Source organism: Centroberyx affinis, unplaced genomic scaffold, assembly GCF_046629955.1.
Source record: "Centroberyx affinis isolate AG114_WGS23_722 - 3 ecotype Tasmania unplaced genomic scaffold, CSIRO-AGI_Caff_v1 ptg008380l_1, whole genome shotgun sequence".
Classification (NCBI taxonomy): domain Eukaryota; kingdom Metazoa; phylum Chordata; class Actinopteri; order Beryciformes; family Berycidae; genus Centroberyx; species Centroberyx affinis.
In genome coordinates this window covers 23,542-40,547 of record NW_027284161.1, presented here as the reverse complement: position 1 = coordinate 40,547, position 17,006 = coordinate 23,542, and the positions used below count along the sequence as shown (strand labels likewise).

Here is a 17,006-nt window from a genome sequence, read left to right as displayed (position 1 = left end):
TAAGGTGTTATGGAGTTATTGAGTTAAGGAGTTATTGAGTTAAGGTGTTATGGAGTCGAGGAGTCATGGAGCTGAGGAGTTATGGAGTTATGGAGTTATGGAGATAAGGAGATAAGGAGTTGATGAGTTGAGGAGTTGATGAGGTGAGGAGCTGAGGAGTTGAGGAGTTGAGGAGTTAAGGAGTTAGGAGTTGAGGAGTTGAAGAGTTGAGGAGTTAAGGATTTAGGAGTTGAGTAGTTAGGAGTTAAGGAGTTGAGGAGTGGAGATGTGGAAGAGTTAAGGATTTAGGAGTTGAGTAGTTAAGGAGTTAAGGAGTTAGGAGTTAAGAGTTGAGGAGTTGAGGAGTTGAGGAGTTAAGGAGTTAAGGAGTTAAGGAGTTGAGGAGTTAGGAGTCGAGGAGTTAGGAGTTAGGAGTTGAGGAGTTAGGAGTTAGGAGTTAGGAGTTGAGGAGTTAAGGAGTTAGGAGTTAACAGTTGAGGAGTTGAGGAGTTGAGGAGTTGAGGAGTTAAGGAGTTAAGGAGTTGAGGAGTTAGGAGTTGAGGAGTTAGGAGTTAGGAGTTAGGAGTTGAGGAGTTAGGAGTTAGGAGTTAGGAGTTGAGGAGTTGAGGAGTTATGGGTTAGGGGTTACGAGTTGAGGAGTTGAGGAGTTAAGGAGTTAGGAGTTAGGAGTTAGGAGTTAGGAGTTAGGAGTTAGGAGTTCTTCTCATCGGGTTTTGATGTTCTCCTGAATGTTTGGTCAGATAACATCTGGACGGACCAGAACCTGCTGCTGGACCCGGACCTTCCGTCCGGCTGGAGAACCATCAAAGACTCGACAGGAACTTACTACTGGCACGTTCCCACCGGAGCCACGCAGTGGCAGCACCCGTCCCACAGCAGCCAGACCGAGCCGGAGCCGGGACACCAGGTCAGACCAGGAGGACCGCTCAGACCAGTTAGACCAGACAGACCAGACCAGTTGGGTTAGTCCAGCTAGTCTAGATTAGTCCAGTTAGTCTAAGTTAGTCCAGAGTCCTAGACCAGGCAGGTTCGTTCCTATATGAGCCAAGTTAGTCCAATTAGCCTAGCTAAGTCTAGTTAGTCTGAGTTAGTCAAGTTAGTCCAGTTAGCCCTGCTTAGTGCAATTAGCCCATTCCAGTCCAGTTAATCCAGTTAGTCTAGTTAGTGCAGTTAGCCAATTTAGCCCAGATTAGTCCAGTAAACCCAGTTTAGTCCAAGTTAGTCAAGTTAGCCCAGGTTAGTGCAAGTTAGTCCAGTTAGTCCAGTTAGTACAGGTTAGTCCAGTTAATTCAGGTTAGTCCAGTTAGTCCAGGTTAGTCTAGGTTAGTCCAGTTAGTCATGTTAGTCCATGTTAGTCTAGGTTAGTCCAGTTAGTCCAGGTTAGTCTAGGTTAGTCTAGGTTAGTTCAGGTTAGTCCAGTTAGTCCTGGTTAGTCTAGGTTAGTCCAGATTAGTCCAGTTAGTCCAGGTTAGTCCTGGTTAGTCTAGATTGGTCTACGATAGTCCAGGTTAGTCAATTTAGTCCAGGTTAGTCTAGGTTGGTCTAGGTTAGTCCAGGTTAGTGTAGGTTAGTCCAGGTTAGTTCAGTTAGTCCAGGTTAGTCTAGGGTAGTCCAGGTTAGTCCAGTTTAGTCCAGTTAATCCAGTTAGTCCAGGTTAGTCCTGTTAGTCCAGGTTAGTCTAGATCAGTTCAGGTTAGTCAAGGTTAGTCCAGTTAATCCAGTTAGTCCAGGTTAGTGCAGCACCAGAACTTCAGACTTTACTTCTTCTGTGGTGTTTTTCCAGGAGGATGCTGGACAGACCTCCAACGGACAGACAGACGGACCAGCAGTCCCTGAAAACAGGTCACACACACACACACACACACACACACACACACACACACACACACACACACACACACACACACACACACACAGACACACACACACACACACACACACACACACACACACACACACAGACACACACACACACACACACACACACACACACACACACACGCACGCACACACACACAGACACACACACACACACACACACACACACGCACGCACACACACACAGACACACACACACACACACACACACAGACACACACACACACAGACACACACACACACAGACACACACACACACACACACACAGACACACACACACACACACACGCACACACACACACACACAGACACGCACACACACACACACACACACACACACACACACACACACACACACACACACACACACACGCACACACACACACACACAGACACGCACACACACACACACACACACACACACACACACACACACACACACACACACACACAGACTGAGCTGCATTGAGAAGTTCAGTTCAGTTCATTGTTGAAGTAAATCTGTTTTTTCTCCTCAGGTCTTCCTGGCATGAAGAATATCTGAGCAACCATGACCCCGACTCCAAGGTAACAACAACAACAACAACAACAACAACAACAACAACAACAACAACAACAATAATAGTGTGCTTCTACTTAATTTGCACTACATCTACAGTCTGTTTTCCCCATGCTGTTTACCAAGGTGCCACAGTTTTCCACATTTTGCTTGTTAACAACGTTGAGAGAACAGAACCTCTTCCTGTTTTGTGCTGTGAAGATCCAGCAGATTTCCCTCCAGATCCAGATCCAGATCCACCAGGTGGAGAAACATGGAGGATGCAGTTAGCCCTGCTTTGTCCAGTTAGCCCGGGTTAGTCCAGTAAACCCAGTTTAGTCCAAGTTAGTCCAGGTTAGTCCATTTAGCCAAGTTAGCCCACGTTAGTCCAGTAAGCCCAGTTTAGTCCAGTTAGTTCAGACCAGTACTGTACTTCACTACAGTTTTGAGGTTCTGGCTCTTTACTTGAGTCGACTATTTCCATCCTGTGAGAAGTTAAACAGTTAGGGAGTTATGGAGTTAAAGAGTTAAAGAGTTAAAGAGTTAAAGAGTTAAAGAGTTAAGGAGTTAAGGAGTTATGGAGTTAAGGAGTTAAAGAGTTAAAGAGTTAAAGAGTTAAGGAGTTAAGGAGTTATGGAGTTAAGGAGTTAAAGAGTTAAAGAGTGAAAGAGTTAAGGAGTTATGGAGTTAAAGAGTGAAAGAGTTAAGGAGTTAAAGAGTTAAGGAGTTAAGGAGTTAAACAGTTAGGGAGTTAGGGAGTTAAGGAGTTAAAGAGTTAAAGAGTGAAAGAGTTAAGGAGTTATGGAGTTATGGAGTTAAGGAGTTAAGGAGTTATGGAGTTAAAGAGTTAAGGAGTTAAGGAGTTAAGGAGTTATGGAGTTAAGGAGTTAAGGAGTTAAGGAGTTAAGGACTTATGGAGTCAAGGAGTCGAGAAGTTGGGGAGTTAAGCAGTTGAGGAGTTAGCAGTGAGATTTTCTACTTTTCCTCCACTTCATTTATCTGCCGGCTGAGTTACTAGTTTAGTTTAGTTTATTACTTTATTTGACAGGGACAGTGCATATTAATAACATTTCTGAAAATATGTCAGAGTTAGCCAAAAAGGCTCATTTTGATCTGTAGTCCCCAGGCAGGCAATAGTTGAAAGCACAAAGAATAAAAACACTGAAAATACAATCAACGATAAAAACAGTGAAAAATATGCAGATACAGACAGAACCTGGTCTACACAGAGACAAGAAAGACAGACTTATAACACAGAATCAACAACAGCATGACAACAATCAACAAATCAACAAATAGCATGACATAGTTACTTTGCAGAATAAAGTTTTACATCAAATCATACGATCAGATCATAAAATCTGTTTCATAGTTAGAGTTTAAACTCCATCAGGATCTGGAGCAGTTAGACGAACATTAAAACACTTCTGACAGCTTCATGCTTCAGTAATTTAACTCTCTGACAGAATGAAGACTTTCACTTTTCATACTTCAGTTCATTTTACTGCTGATACTTCCAGACTTTACTGAAGTAAAACCTTTGAATGCAGAACTTTTACTTGTCTAATGTATTACTCTAATGTAGTCTAATGTGGCATAATGTAATCTAATCTACTCTCTCTCCCTCTCTCTCTCGGTGTCTCTCGCCCAGTACTTCGCAGTGCGTTCACTGGGCTGGTTAATCTAATCTCTCTCTCTCTCTCTCTCCTCTCTCTCTCTCTCTCCTCTCTCTCTCTCTCTCTCTCTCTCTCCCTCTCTCCCTCTCTCCCCCTCTCTCCCTCCCTCTCTCTCCCTGTCTCTCCCGGTGTCTCTCGCCCAGTGCTTTGCGGTGCGTTCCCTGGGCTGGCTGCAGGTGGAGGAGGAGGAGCTTTCTCCGGGCCGCAGCAGTCTGGCCGTCAGTAACGTCATCCAGCAGCTGTCGCACTGCAACAGTCCTGAGCAGAGAGACAGGCTGGGAGCCTGGGGGGAGGTGAGACTGTCTGCCTGTCTGCCCACCTGTCTGTCTCTCTGTCTGCCCATCTGTCTGTCTCTCTGTCTGTCCACCTGTCTGTCTGCCTGTCTGTCCACCTGTCTGTCTACCTGTCTGCCCACCTGTCTGTCTCTCTGTCTGTCCACCTGTCTCTCTGTCCGTCCACCTGTCTGTCTCTCTGTCTGTCCACCTGTCTCTCTGTCTGTCCACCTGTCTATCTACCTGTCTGTCCACCTGTCTGTCTCTCTGTCTGTCCACCTGTCTCTCTGTCTGTCCACCTGTCTCTCTGTCTGCCCACCTGTCTGTCTCTCTGTCTGTCCACCTGTCTCTCTGTCCGTCCACCTGTCTGTCTCTCTGTCTGTCCACCTGTCTCTCTGTCTGTCCACCTGTCTCTCTGTCCGTCCACCTGTCTGTCTCTCTGTCTGTCCACCTGTCTCTCTGTCTGTCCACCTGTCTGTCTCTCTGTCTGTCCACCTGTCTCTCTGTCTGCCCACCTATCTGTCTCTCTGTCTGCCCACCTGTCTGTCTCTCTGTCTGTCCACCTGTGTGTCTCTCTGTCTGTCCACCTGTCTGTCTGACTGTCTGTTTCTGTCCGTCTGTCCACCTGTCTGTCTCTCTGTCTGCCCACCTGTCTGTCTCTCTGTCTGTCCACGTGTCTGTCTGCCTGTCTGTCCACCTGTCTGTCTCTCTGTCTGCCCACCTGTCTGTCTCTCTGTCTGTCCACCTGTCTGTCTCTCTGTCTGTCCACCTGTCTGTCTGACTGTCTGTTTCTGTCTGTCTGTCCACCTGTCTGTCTCTCTGTCTGCCCACCTGTCTGTCTCTCTGTCTGTCCACGTGTCTGTCTCTCTGTCTGTCCACCTGTCTGTCTCTCTGTCTGTCCACCTGTTTGTGTTCCTGACTCTCTCTACCTGTCTGTCTGTCTGTCTGTCTGTCTGTCTGTCTGTCTGTCTGCAGGGTCGGGAGATGATGCTGGTTCTGAAGAAAGACACTCTGACTCTATTGGACCCGTTAGACCACACCCCCCTCCACTGTCAGCCAATCATCAACATCCGAGTGTGGGGGGTGGGCTGCAACAACGGCAGGTGAGCCAATCAGGGAGGGGCTTACTGGATGATTGACACTTTGAGGGAGAATTAATGGGACCTGAATGCTCAGTGTGACTTGGTGGTTAAAAGCAACAACTTGGAAGAATTCGCGTTAAGACGCACACACACACACACACACACACACACACACACACACACATACACACACACACACACACACACACACACACACACACACATACACACACACACACACACACACACACACATACACACACACACAACCACACACACACACACACACACTTGCAAGATCACCAGACACAGACACACTGCCTGCCTGCCTGTCTGTCTGTCTGCCTGTCTGTCTGCCTGTCTGTCTGCCTGTCTGTCTGCCTGTCTGTCTGTTGTATGAGAACCTCCTAACTTCAGTCTTACTGATCTTAAAGTCACAATGAAACAGCATTGAGAGCGTCTTGCTTCTGTACTGTGATGTATTTCCTGTTGAAACAGGATGTTGGGGCGGGACATAATGTGGTAAAAGTGTAATCCAATGGGAGATCAGTTAGGAAGAGGTTAGACTCGCCTCTCACTCGGTTTCGAAAGTCTGAGGAAGCTCGCCTGGCTCGGCCGTTACAGAGGGGCGGAGCCTACTCGCCAGCCAGCGAGGCGTAGATAAGAACGGCGTGACGTTTCAAACAGGCCACGCCCACAAAGTGCGGTCCAAGTGATCTGCCCTGCTGTATCTCTATGGGCAAAACAAAAAATCTAGATGTTCTGTGGTTGCTGTTTCTGTGTTCTGATGATTTATGTGAAATGTATATGATGTAAATAATTTGTCGTTACCTTTTCACAGTTATCAAAGAACTGCATTATCATTAAAATGTTTATTTTCTGGAAGTCACAAAATGCAAACAAGCTAGCAAACTTCTGTTCCAGAGAGGAGTCGTGTTGCATTCTGACACTTCAGGAAAAAACATTTTAATGATCCTGCTGCTGTTCACAGCTGTGAAAAGGTAACGACAAATTATTTACACCAGATACATTTCACATCAATTATTACAACACAGAAAAAGCAACCACAGAAAATGTTGATTTATTGTTTTTCTCATAGAAATTGAATCTGGTTTCACACTTTGCAGACGTGGCCTTTTTGCAGCGTCATCGCCATCCTTACCTATCGTGTCTCTGTAGGGCGTTTAGTGGGAGGGGCATCAGTGGAGCAGTGCAATGAGCCAAAATGGCGACGCACAAAACACAAAAAAGTTGTAACCATGGGGCGTCCGGTTGCCTCAGCAGTGTAAGGCACGTACCATGTAAACACAACCTGGGTTCGAATCCGACTCAGGAGCTTTGTCACATGTCCCTCCCTCTCCCCGTCTTTCCTGTCTGTCTCTACTTTCAACTGACAAATAAAGGCGAAAATGCTCCAAAAATTAAGTTGAAGAGACAAACCTGCAGAGAAACCTTCTCCACTGGACTAACAGTTTAATGAGCAGCTAGTTGTTTTTAACTTGTTCATTATGAAATGATGAAGTTTGACGGACCAAACGAGGACACGTTGCCTGGGTCCAGACCTTTGACTCCGCCCACTCCACCAGCTGACTGATTCTGGTCTGGCATCGTGACATGAAACAGCGGTTTCTCTCGGTTGAAAAATGATCGGTCCAATGAGCGCCAGGGGGACTAACGATTAGCCAATCAGAGCCAGGGGCGGGACTAACGCCGTCGTGAAGCTGTTGTCAAGCTGTGAGCCGGAACCAAGGAGGAGTAATAACAACAATGGAGACGCTATAGACAAGATGGACGCTGCTATCCAGGCTGTTCTGAATCCATTAAAAGTACCAATTACATTGAAATCCGAAATACTTTGTTTTTACTTGGCTCCGTGTCAAACATGCTCTATACTTTCTGAACTGTCTCTGGTGTTGTCATGGCTACACATCGACTTAAAATGACGTTAGATTCAGGCGGATACGTTGGTCTCTAGTGATTGGTTAGGGAAAATCGAATCCCCCTCCCCCACGGAAATCGGTTAGAGTGGAGGCAATGAAGACTGAAGATGGAGATGGAGTGGAACGAGCTGACAGTTCTGTCTGATATCAGGCAAGAGGACACGTGCTGATTCGCCGTGAGACTGGCCAATCATCAGGCAGCGGCTGACTCCCAGCACTCAGTTCAAACCTACAGAAAACAGAGTTTACCACACATCCAGTCGAAGCTAGCTTGACTTAAGTTCTGGCTAAGAGAGACTAGGGTCAGAAAGGCATTTTTATTTCCTGGGGGGGTTGCCACTAAAAATACACCGTTAACTACTTGTTAAATAGGTGTATATTATGGAATGGAAAATTATCTAACAAGACTTTTCCTTTCATTGTGACTTTAAGTGGACTTACGAGGTTTCCAAAGAGTCCGGTCTAACCGGAACGGACAGACCCATGTGGAGAACTTGCGGTCTGTCTGGACGTTAGGCTTCATTTGATAACAGTTGTAGGCGGCCTGGTGGCCCGGCGGTTAGAGAGACCGTCCCGTAACCAGGGGGTCTCAAGTACGAACTCTGTAATAGCCGGTAGGTTCGTGAAGAGCCGGGTGACCTGTTGAAGTGCCCCTGAGCAAGACGCTGAACCCTCACCTGCTCTCTGGAGGAGAGCGTCTGAACGACTGAGGTGTAAAAATGGGATGAGAGGTTTTCATCCGATGGCACTCGTCCCGTTTGGTTTACGTGAAGTTTGATATTTGATGTTGCTGCATGATGAGATTTTAAAAACAAAGTCACCTTTTGGTTGGTTTGTGTTGTGATTCTGCACTAACACTGTCACTTTCTCTGTTTTTAAACCGCCCCCCCACCTCAGGGACAGGTAAACCACTCTTCCTTTTCTTCCTTCACATCCAGAGCCATACAGACACAGAGTTCGTCCAGGTTAGACCACACAGTGTTGGCTGCTGATCTAACATGGCTGACACAGACAACTGAGATGGCTCTGTGTGTGCATGGCTCTGCTCACAGTTTGATTCATTTGGAATGATTTGTTTCCACGGGCGCCATTTTAACCCCGAACTCCTGCCCACAATCCACGTCCATCACTGTGGTCGTGTTTCCATGACAAAACTCACAAGAAGTGTAAGTGTAGTCTCACGTAGACAGAAGTTAAGTCTTGTGAGCTTTGACTGGATGTCTGGTAAAATTTGTTTCTGTCGGCTGTTTGAACTGAGTGTTGGGAGCCAGCAGCTGCTTGGTGATTGGCTAATCTCAGAGCGAATCAGCATGTGTCCTCCTTTGGTCTGTCAAACTTCGTCATCCTATAAGGAACAAGATAAAAACATTATACACTCCTTTGAGAACCTCCTAACTTCAGTCTTACTGATCTTAAAGTCACAACCAAACAGCATTTTGAGAGCGTCTTGCTTCTGTAATGTGATGTATTTCCTGTTGAAACAGGATGTTGGAGCAGGACATAATGTGGTAAAAGTGTAATCCAATGGGATCCAATGAGATAGCAGCAGCTCACGGCTACAACTTTAGAGGCGTTTTAGTTAATTCCTCACACGGTCACTCTGCAAGCTTTCCTCTCTTCTACATCTTTTAATCTGTGTTGATGTCGTTGCACAAGCCAATCACAGCACAGTTTCCGACTACGGCAGGACTTGACAGTAGCCAATTAATTTTATAGACACAGTGGCTTAGTGCTGACCCCGCCCCCAACGGTTAAAACTACATGATACTTTGGAGAGCTCTGTGATTGAATATAACATTAGGATAACAATTTAATTGAACTGAATATAACAATTGTGATGACAATATGACAAACATGAAGTTCCCTGAGGAAATGACACAAGTTGCACACTCAGATATTCTCACAAATTTTTGTCATGGAAATGCCACCATACCTTTATCCTCCTGTCTGGTGCATCTACACTCTTAACAAAAGGGGTTCTATAGAGCACCAAAAATGGTTGTTTAGGTTTGTGCTATAGCATGCTCTATGACACCATGCTCAAATGGTTCTATATAGAACCTTTATGGGACTGTAAAGAACCATTTAAGAACATATGAAAGTTCTTTATTCTCAATTTTATATAATTACCTTGAGTCTATGAAACACAGCCGTCAGGTTCAGTAAGAGACACTTAGACCATTTATAGCAACAAATGGTTATACAGTTGTATTTGGTAGAACAGGCTCTGCTCCCCATTAGGCCTTTTTCACCAACATGGCTGACGTACTTCCTCTTCGTCTCAGCAGGTAATAAGATCGGTTCTTACCATTGGCAGCAATGTTAAGAAGCCAACTTTCTGTCTCCTCCTCCTCTGTCTGTGATCACTGGTTCTGTGTTTCAACATAATGTTTAACACAATACAGCTGTTGTCACTGACAGATCTTTCTGTTTCTGTTGTCAGACGACCGGAACACTATAAACAAGCACAGATCATGTACAGACCCATGTGTGTTCAATTCAGTTCAATTCAGTTCAGTTCAGTTCAATTCAATTCAATTCAATTCAATTCAATTCAATTCAATTCAATTCAATTCAATTCAATTCAATTCAATTCAATTCAATTCTATGCATTGAAGCAGTGCAACACAGTTATCGGTTAAATAATTCCACTAACATTACTAAAATACCACAAGGTAATACTGTTACCTACCAATCAAATTTGTAGGGCAGCAGAAGACGCTGTCAGGTTTGTGTTTACATCCTGTTACTAACACAGGAGAGTTTGGAGCAAATGGTGGAATTCTAAGTTTCACTTATTGAGTACAATGCTGCTGGTCAACAACACTGCATCTCCCAGTCAAAGACGCCATCTAGAGGTCATCTCATGAAGCACATCATCTCACAAAGCGACAGATGACTGACTGACCTGAATTTGTCTTGTGATGGCCTCAGTTGCACTGTGGGAAAAAGAGATTTGATCAAGGGTCACAAACTGCTAACAGCACAGAAATTACAGTTATCCTTGGTTAGCCAGGTAGCATTTTGTGACCCTTGATCAAATAATTTTTAGCTCCGCGACAGCAGGGTCGGTCGCTCTGTTCACCCCTCTCTGGGTCACAGGGAGTTAGACTGCAGACTCAAGCGGGAGACCTGAGTTTGAATCCTGGCAGAGATGCTTCCACAAAATTCAACATTGCGGGACTGTTAGACTTTTAGTCTTCTTTACAGTTGCACAGTCGTCTGACAACAGAAAAATTGCTGGCAATGGTGAGAACCGATCTATACCATGCTAAGATGAAGAGGAAGTACGTCAGCCATGTGTGTGAATCCAAGCAGCATGTGAGAGATTCTGCGGGGAGTGCAATAAACCCCCAAATAATAAATTATTAGTATTTTCATTGATTTATTCTCTGGTTTAGTCTCTACCATCCTGAACTATTCTTCATGATAGTTCAACATGTTGTCAAAGCGTTATAAAACCTCCTTCTATACATCTTAATGGGAGTTCAGGGTGGAATACCAGTGTGATTTATTGATGCATTTGATTCCAGTTCCTGTGATTTCAGAGAAAAACAGATTTATCGTTTATCAATCATCCAAAACAGACAGAGGTTTAAGTGTTTTTCTGTCCTTTTTTGTCTGTCATTTCTTAATTGATTTTCATTATAAAATCTCCCTCTCTCTCTCTCTCTCTCTCTCACACGTACACACACACTTGTTCTCTCAATGTGCAGCATCTCAAATGCATTGTGTGTGTGTGTGTGTGTGTGTGTGTGTGTGTGTGTGTGACATCACTCATAACACATCACTGTAGAAAATGGCACATCATAACAAGATGACCAGCAGTAAAGTTTGCTGCTGCTGCTTTGTAGTTTTTTCTCTCGTCACCTCTTTAATGCTCACTAATGCTCATCCTGTGTGTGTGTGTGTGTGTGTGTGTATGTGCGTGTGTGTGTGTGTGTATGTGTGTGTGCAGGGACTTTGCCTTTGTGGCGGGCGATAAGGACAGCTGTATGTTGAAGTGTCACGTGTTTCGGTGCAACGCCCCAGCCAAGGCCATCGCCACGGCACTGCACCACATGTGCTCTAAGGTCGGTGGGTTCGAGTCCCGTTCTGGGGGTCACTGAGACCTGTGACTGGACTTGACTCTGACTTGTACTCTGATGACTTGAAAAGGTTTCTAAAGTCTTGACTTGAGATCTTGTGTTTGTGTAAATGACTTAGATTGAAAGTGATGAGATTTGTTCCAGCAGACGACTGAATTTAAATTCTGTTTTCTGAATTTGTATGGAATGATTGAATTTATTGAAGTTGAAACTGATTATAGAAATCAAACTCATGATGCTCTTACCAAGTTTTTATCCTATTAAAACCATATTGCATTGAAAAGTCCTAGATATTTAGTTTTTAGTTTACTTGCTCACACCTCTGGGCAGGAACCACCTGTCACCACCTGGAGGCCCCATCCTTAACCTAGACAAAATATGCATAAAAAGCCCAAGTCAATGAATGACAATGTCACAATCACAATCTTTCTTCAATGTTAAAGTATCATAAAAATGGCTGCAGTGTGTTGAGTTCCAGTTTCCCTTCAGTGAGCGTATCTCAGCAACGGTGGTTTGTTTTGTGACATGGACCGGGAATAAATGGACTTTAATTATTTTGAGTTTCTTTATTTACAGTATGTGTGACATGTGATGCGAGTTGGAAAGAGAGAGAACAGTTGCTGCAACAAAAGTATATACTAATGGTTATATAAAGACTTTTCAAATGAACTTTTGTTTCTCGTTTCCAGCTGGTAGAGAATTTTGTTGTATTGAACTGTAGCATTTTCTCAGTGATGTAAATGGAAAAAAATGAATTAATCCATTACCTGGCTGTCTGTCTGTCTGTAGATGATGTCAGAGAAGGCGTTGATGAGGCCGTCTCGCTCTCTGACCATGGAGAGTATCTCACCTGAAGATCTGCCGAGGCAAGGTAACTGGTCTGGTCTGATCTGGTTTGGACTAGTGTTACGTCAGATTTACAGTTACCATGCACATCACCTCCTAGTGGAGATTATCAGTAAGATGCGGGAACTTTTGTCATCTCCGATTTCTCTCAATTGGCTTCACGAATTATGGAAGTGTGTCGACACAGACAGTAAACATGCAGCAAATCCACTGATGGCAGCAGACCAAGATAATAAAAATCCAAACAAGGCAACAGTAAACATGTCATCTCCCACGAATGATGCAGTCCCACTTTGGGCCAATCAGTAACAGGCAAACAAAGACACATCATTTCCTTACATTAGGTGAAAATCCAATCAGCGGAGTCCAAGATATTGTGGGTGATGTACAGACAAGTAAACAAAGTTGTAGCGCCCCCTTCAGGCCACTCACTGTGATTTTGAAAATGCCAGAATGGAGCAATGACAGGCATCATTCACGAAAGGTTTGTTAAAATCCATTCAGTGACGTCCCAGATATCGTGTGTGACATATGTATGGACCGAACCGATCCACAATCCCTCCCCCTATTTCATGATGGGGAACAATTCTCAGTTATAGTCACACAAACAATCCAGTTTGATTCCCTGTTGTTGTGTGTTGTGTTGTCTTTCAGTGGAGTTTCTGGAGGCGGTGAGGCAGCAAGTCCAGAAGTTTGAGGTCCAGTACATCGGTAACCTGCCGGTGTCCCGGGCGATGGGTAGGACGGACCGACCTACGCACACCGGTTGTACCTGTAGATACAGTATTACATCAGGATAAGAGGAGATAAAACTCTATCAAACTCTATTGTTACTCTTCATACTGCATACAAGCAAGTTTCCTGAGTGGTGGTTTCATAACTTTTAGTACAATGCATATTTAAAACAAAAAGAAGAATCTTCTAGACTTTCAGTTGGTTCACACAGCATCAAATAAGATTTTATTATTTATGATGGCATTAGATAGAAAAATTAGTCCTCCCTTGTTAGCATTTTACTCACTGACTTATGTCTACATATTACAATATTTATTAGCTTTAACTTATTTTGCAAAGTTGATGAGTAATTAAACTCTAACAACTAATTAATTAAACTGGTAGTTTGCACTGTAGTTATTAATTCAGTCTAATGTACAAAACACAATCATCAGCATATTAATTGACCATGACTAAAACATACATAATAACTAATATTTGAACACATACGTAGTTAATACTTAATCACAAGTTAATTAAGCATTGATTTGTGAACTGTTAAGTGTCAACATGTTTTGTGGGTACAGGTGTGTTTATGTATTATAATATTGTGCAGGTATGGAGGTCTTAAACAGAGCGATAGAGAGCATCATGAACTCTACAGACAGAGATGACTGGGAACCGATCGTCATTCACATCTCCGATACCGTCCTGTCGCTGTGGAAGGGACAGGTATTATTATTATTGTTGTTATTATTATTATTATTATTATCATTGTTAGGATTATTCTGTCAATGTGGAAGGCAGAGGTATGATTATTATTATTACTGTTACTATTATTCACTCAGTGTGGAGCACAGTGTTTGAGTTCACTGTCATGTCTTCTTTTCAACATATTCATTATTCCCTCTAATTATTTATGGGCCCATGTCGGCTTTACTAAATGTAACGCACTGTGTAACTCTGCCATTGAAAAGCTGAAACTTCTTATTAGTAGAACTACTTGTAATAGTATTACAGACAATGTGTCTATCCATCTATTTGTCTATCTATCTGTTTGTCTCTCTCAGGAAGGGGAGGAGCCATTCTGGGAGTGTCAGGTTCGTTTCTTGACGTTTCTGGGCGTCGGCCATGACAGCCACACCTTCGCTGTGATCGTAGACGGCGGCACGCAGCGCTTCGAGTGCCACGTCTTCTGGTGCGAACCAGACGCCGGCATCATCTCAGAGGCCGTCCAGGCTGCATGTATGGTGAGGAACCAGCCTGTCTGACAGAACATCAGCATCACTGCGGTGGAGCTGCAGTTTCCGCCCGCTGTCTGCAAGCTCCTCAAGCCTTTTAATGTTCTAGTGTTTCTCTGTGAGGATTCAGCTGTTCTCTGTAAAGGGTAATAAGGGTGATAGCAGCAGAGGTGGGGACTCGAGTCACAATTTGAATTGCTTGAGACTAGATGCATACTTTGATGACTTGAAAAGGTTTCTAAAGTCTTGACTTGAGATCTTGTGTTTGTGTAAATGACTTAGATTGAAAGTGATGAGATTTGTTCCAGCAGACGACTGAATTTAAATTCTGTTTTCTGAATTTGTATGGAATGATTGAATTTATTGAAGTTGAAACTGATTATAGAAATCAAACTCATGATGCTCTTACCAAGTTTTTATCCTATTAAAACCATATTGCATTGAAAAGTCCTAGATATTTAGTTTTCTTTATGATATTAAATTCTCTGACTTGAGTTGCTGTTCTACATTTAGACTTTAGACTTGACATAAATGACATGGACTTGACTTGGTAATCTACATTTAGACTTCAGACTTGACTTGAGACTTGTACCTCAAGAATCGAGACTGACTTGGGACTCAAGAGAAGGTCATGCCTCTGGATAGCAGACCAAACAAACCCAACAAACCAAATAAATAGCCTTGCATAGTACAGCGTTATGGTGTTTATTAGGATTGGCATTGTGGTGTTGATGCACTGCGAACAAGCCTCGGAGGGAAGTTTATCAGACCAATGTGGAGGTAGTGAGGGGAAGAAGCGCTGGGTATAGTGGAGTGCTCCAGGCTCCAGTGAGGTAAAGATGAATTCAGGTAATTAAATGCTTGGCAGGCTGGCAGCAACACATATCCGAGTCCAGTCATGTCCCGCCTCAAGTTGATCTTCATAAAGAAAGAGCCAGTTGATAGTTCATCCATAAAACATCTAAAATACATTGATTAGATTTGAATGTTTCAGTCCTCAGAGGTGACCTCGAGCAGAAAGATGTGTTCTCTGTTCTCACCTTCTTGACAAGTTAGCAAGTTAAAAAACTAGGAAGAACGTTCTCCATAAGGCCACAAGTGTTGACTGAGAATTCTCGGCTTTGACAGTCAGCTCATGGTATATAATAAATAGTATATGATATAGTATATAATAAATGTCAAATCCAAGAAGTCGATGCTTTTGTCCTTGTGGAGAACGATCCCAAGTTGTCGCTGTTTGGACGTGTTATGTTGTTCTCCCAATGAATCTTTGGGTTTCCCATTGGTCCTCAGCAGTCAAGTCACCATCTGGTGCATCCTCGGTCGGCAAGTAAACTTCCTGGATATTTATCCATCCTTCCTTCACATTCTTTTGTTTTGGAGTTGTGCTTCGGCCGTCGTCACAAGAACAGATGTGGAGAAAGAGCCCATACCAGCTCTGAACATCACTACCTGTCCTCGCCTCAGCACTGCTCTGACGCCCTCTGGTGGTCAAACATTTCATTATGTTATTTTCCACAGATCCACTAGCAGAGGTGTCTGGTGGCTAACAACAACAACAATAACAACAAGGCAACAATAATATTAATGATAATAATAATAATAATAATAATAATGATGATAATAATACTTTTCTCTCCTTCAGGTTCAGTACCAGAAGTGTCTGGTGGCCCAGACTCCTCCCCTGAGGACTAAGTCGTGGCGTGCGACCCAATCAAAGCTCAAACGGGCCAACTCGATGGACGGATCCACCTTGTGCCCGCTCACCTCCCATTACCAAGGCAGCAGCGCTACCATGACAATGGCGAGGGTAACCAAGGGCAACGGCAGTGGTGGCAGCAACACCAGTGTGAGGAAGGGGATGCTGGCATTCTTTGAAACCTTCCGCAACAAGCAGGCTACCACCTCCTAATGACCGGGGGGTGATGATGGTGATGATGATGATGGTGACGATCAGAGCCATATATCAACAGAGTTAGTCCAGGTTGTACTGTGTTCTCCATGTTGTTGCCCCTTTTCTAGAACTAAGACGTGTTGGCTGTAAATATGGAACAAAGCGCTCCATGATGCTGCCATGGCGGCACGGACACGCTAAACATCGCCGTGACCAAACTCTGTGTATGTATGGCTCTGGTGGTCGAGCCTGTCTGCGGCTAGTTCCTCTGCCTTCACACCACCAGCGACTCACCGGAGACCAGTCAGCCGACGCCCACCGCGGTCGCCTCGTCTCCTGTTTGTTGGAGAGGACGAGTTGGCCGAATCACGCCGTTGTGCCGTTTGCTCTGCCTAACGCTGCAACACCATTGGTGCTACAGCTGTCAGTCAGCCAGCTGAGCTCAGCTGAAGGACAGCAGCTAGCGGCCTGAACGCAGGGTAAACAGCATGCATGGTAGCTAAGGACGCTGAGGTGGGTTTGTGTATTGCTGCGCAAGGGGTTGTGGGTAACTATAGGTCAAAAAAGCAGACTATGTAGGCAATGCACGCCTCCTGCAAAAAATTATGGCCAGTCGGTCATGCAAACAACACAGACATGAGTGGATTCTGTCTGTCAGAAGGAATGAATCGGATTGGTCAGTTACACATGCCTTCTGTTCAGCTAAACACAGATGTCAATAAGCGCTGTATTTCCATGGCATCCTCAACCATGACACCATGGACCATGCAAAGATTATTCAGCATGCCAGTCACACACAGCAGAAAATGAACCACAGTTTTCCTCTTTCCTCTGCT

The 17,006-nt window shown here is 44.3% G+C and overlaps 1 protein-coding gene across 1 annotated transcript; it reads left to right on the top strand.

Moving 5' to 3' along the window:
• Positions 1-740: 740 nt before the first annotated feature.
• Positions 741-16,188, top strand: apbb3 (amyloid beta (A4) precursor protein-binding, family B, member 3; the record flags this gene model as incomplete). Its single annotated transcript, XM_071514285.1, has 12 exons — positions 741-907; positions 1,784-1,842; positions 2,398-2,446; positions 4,237-4,386; positions 5,341-5,468; positions 8,285-8,290; positions 11,346-11,460; positions 12,265-12,346; positions 12,976-13,059; positions 13,652-13,767; positions 14,106-14,285; positions 15,922-16,188. Coding segments are annotated over 12 exons (1,403 nt in total), but the record flags the coding sequence as incomplete, so codon positions are not given.
• Positions 16,189-17,006: the final 818 nt, after the last annotated feature.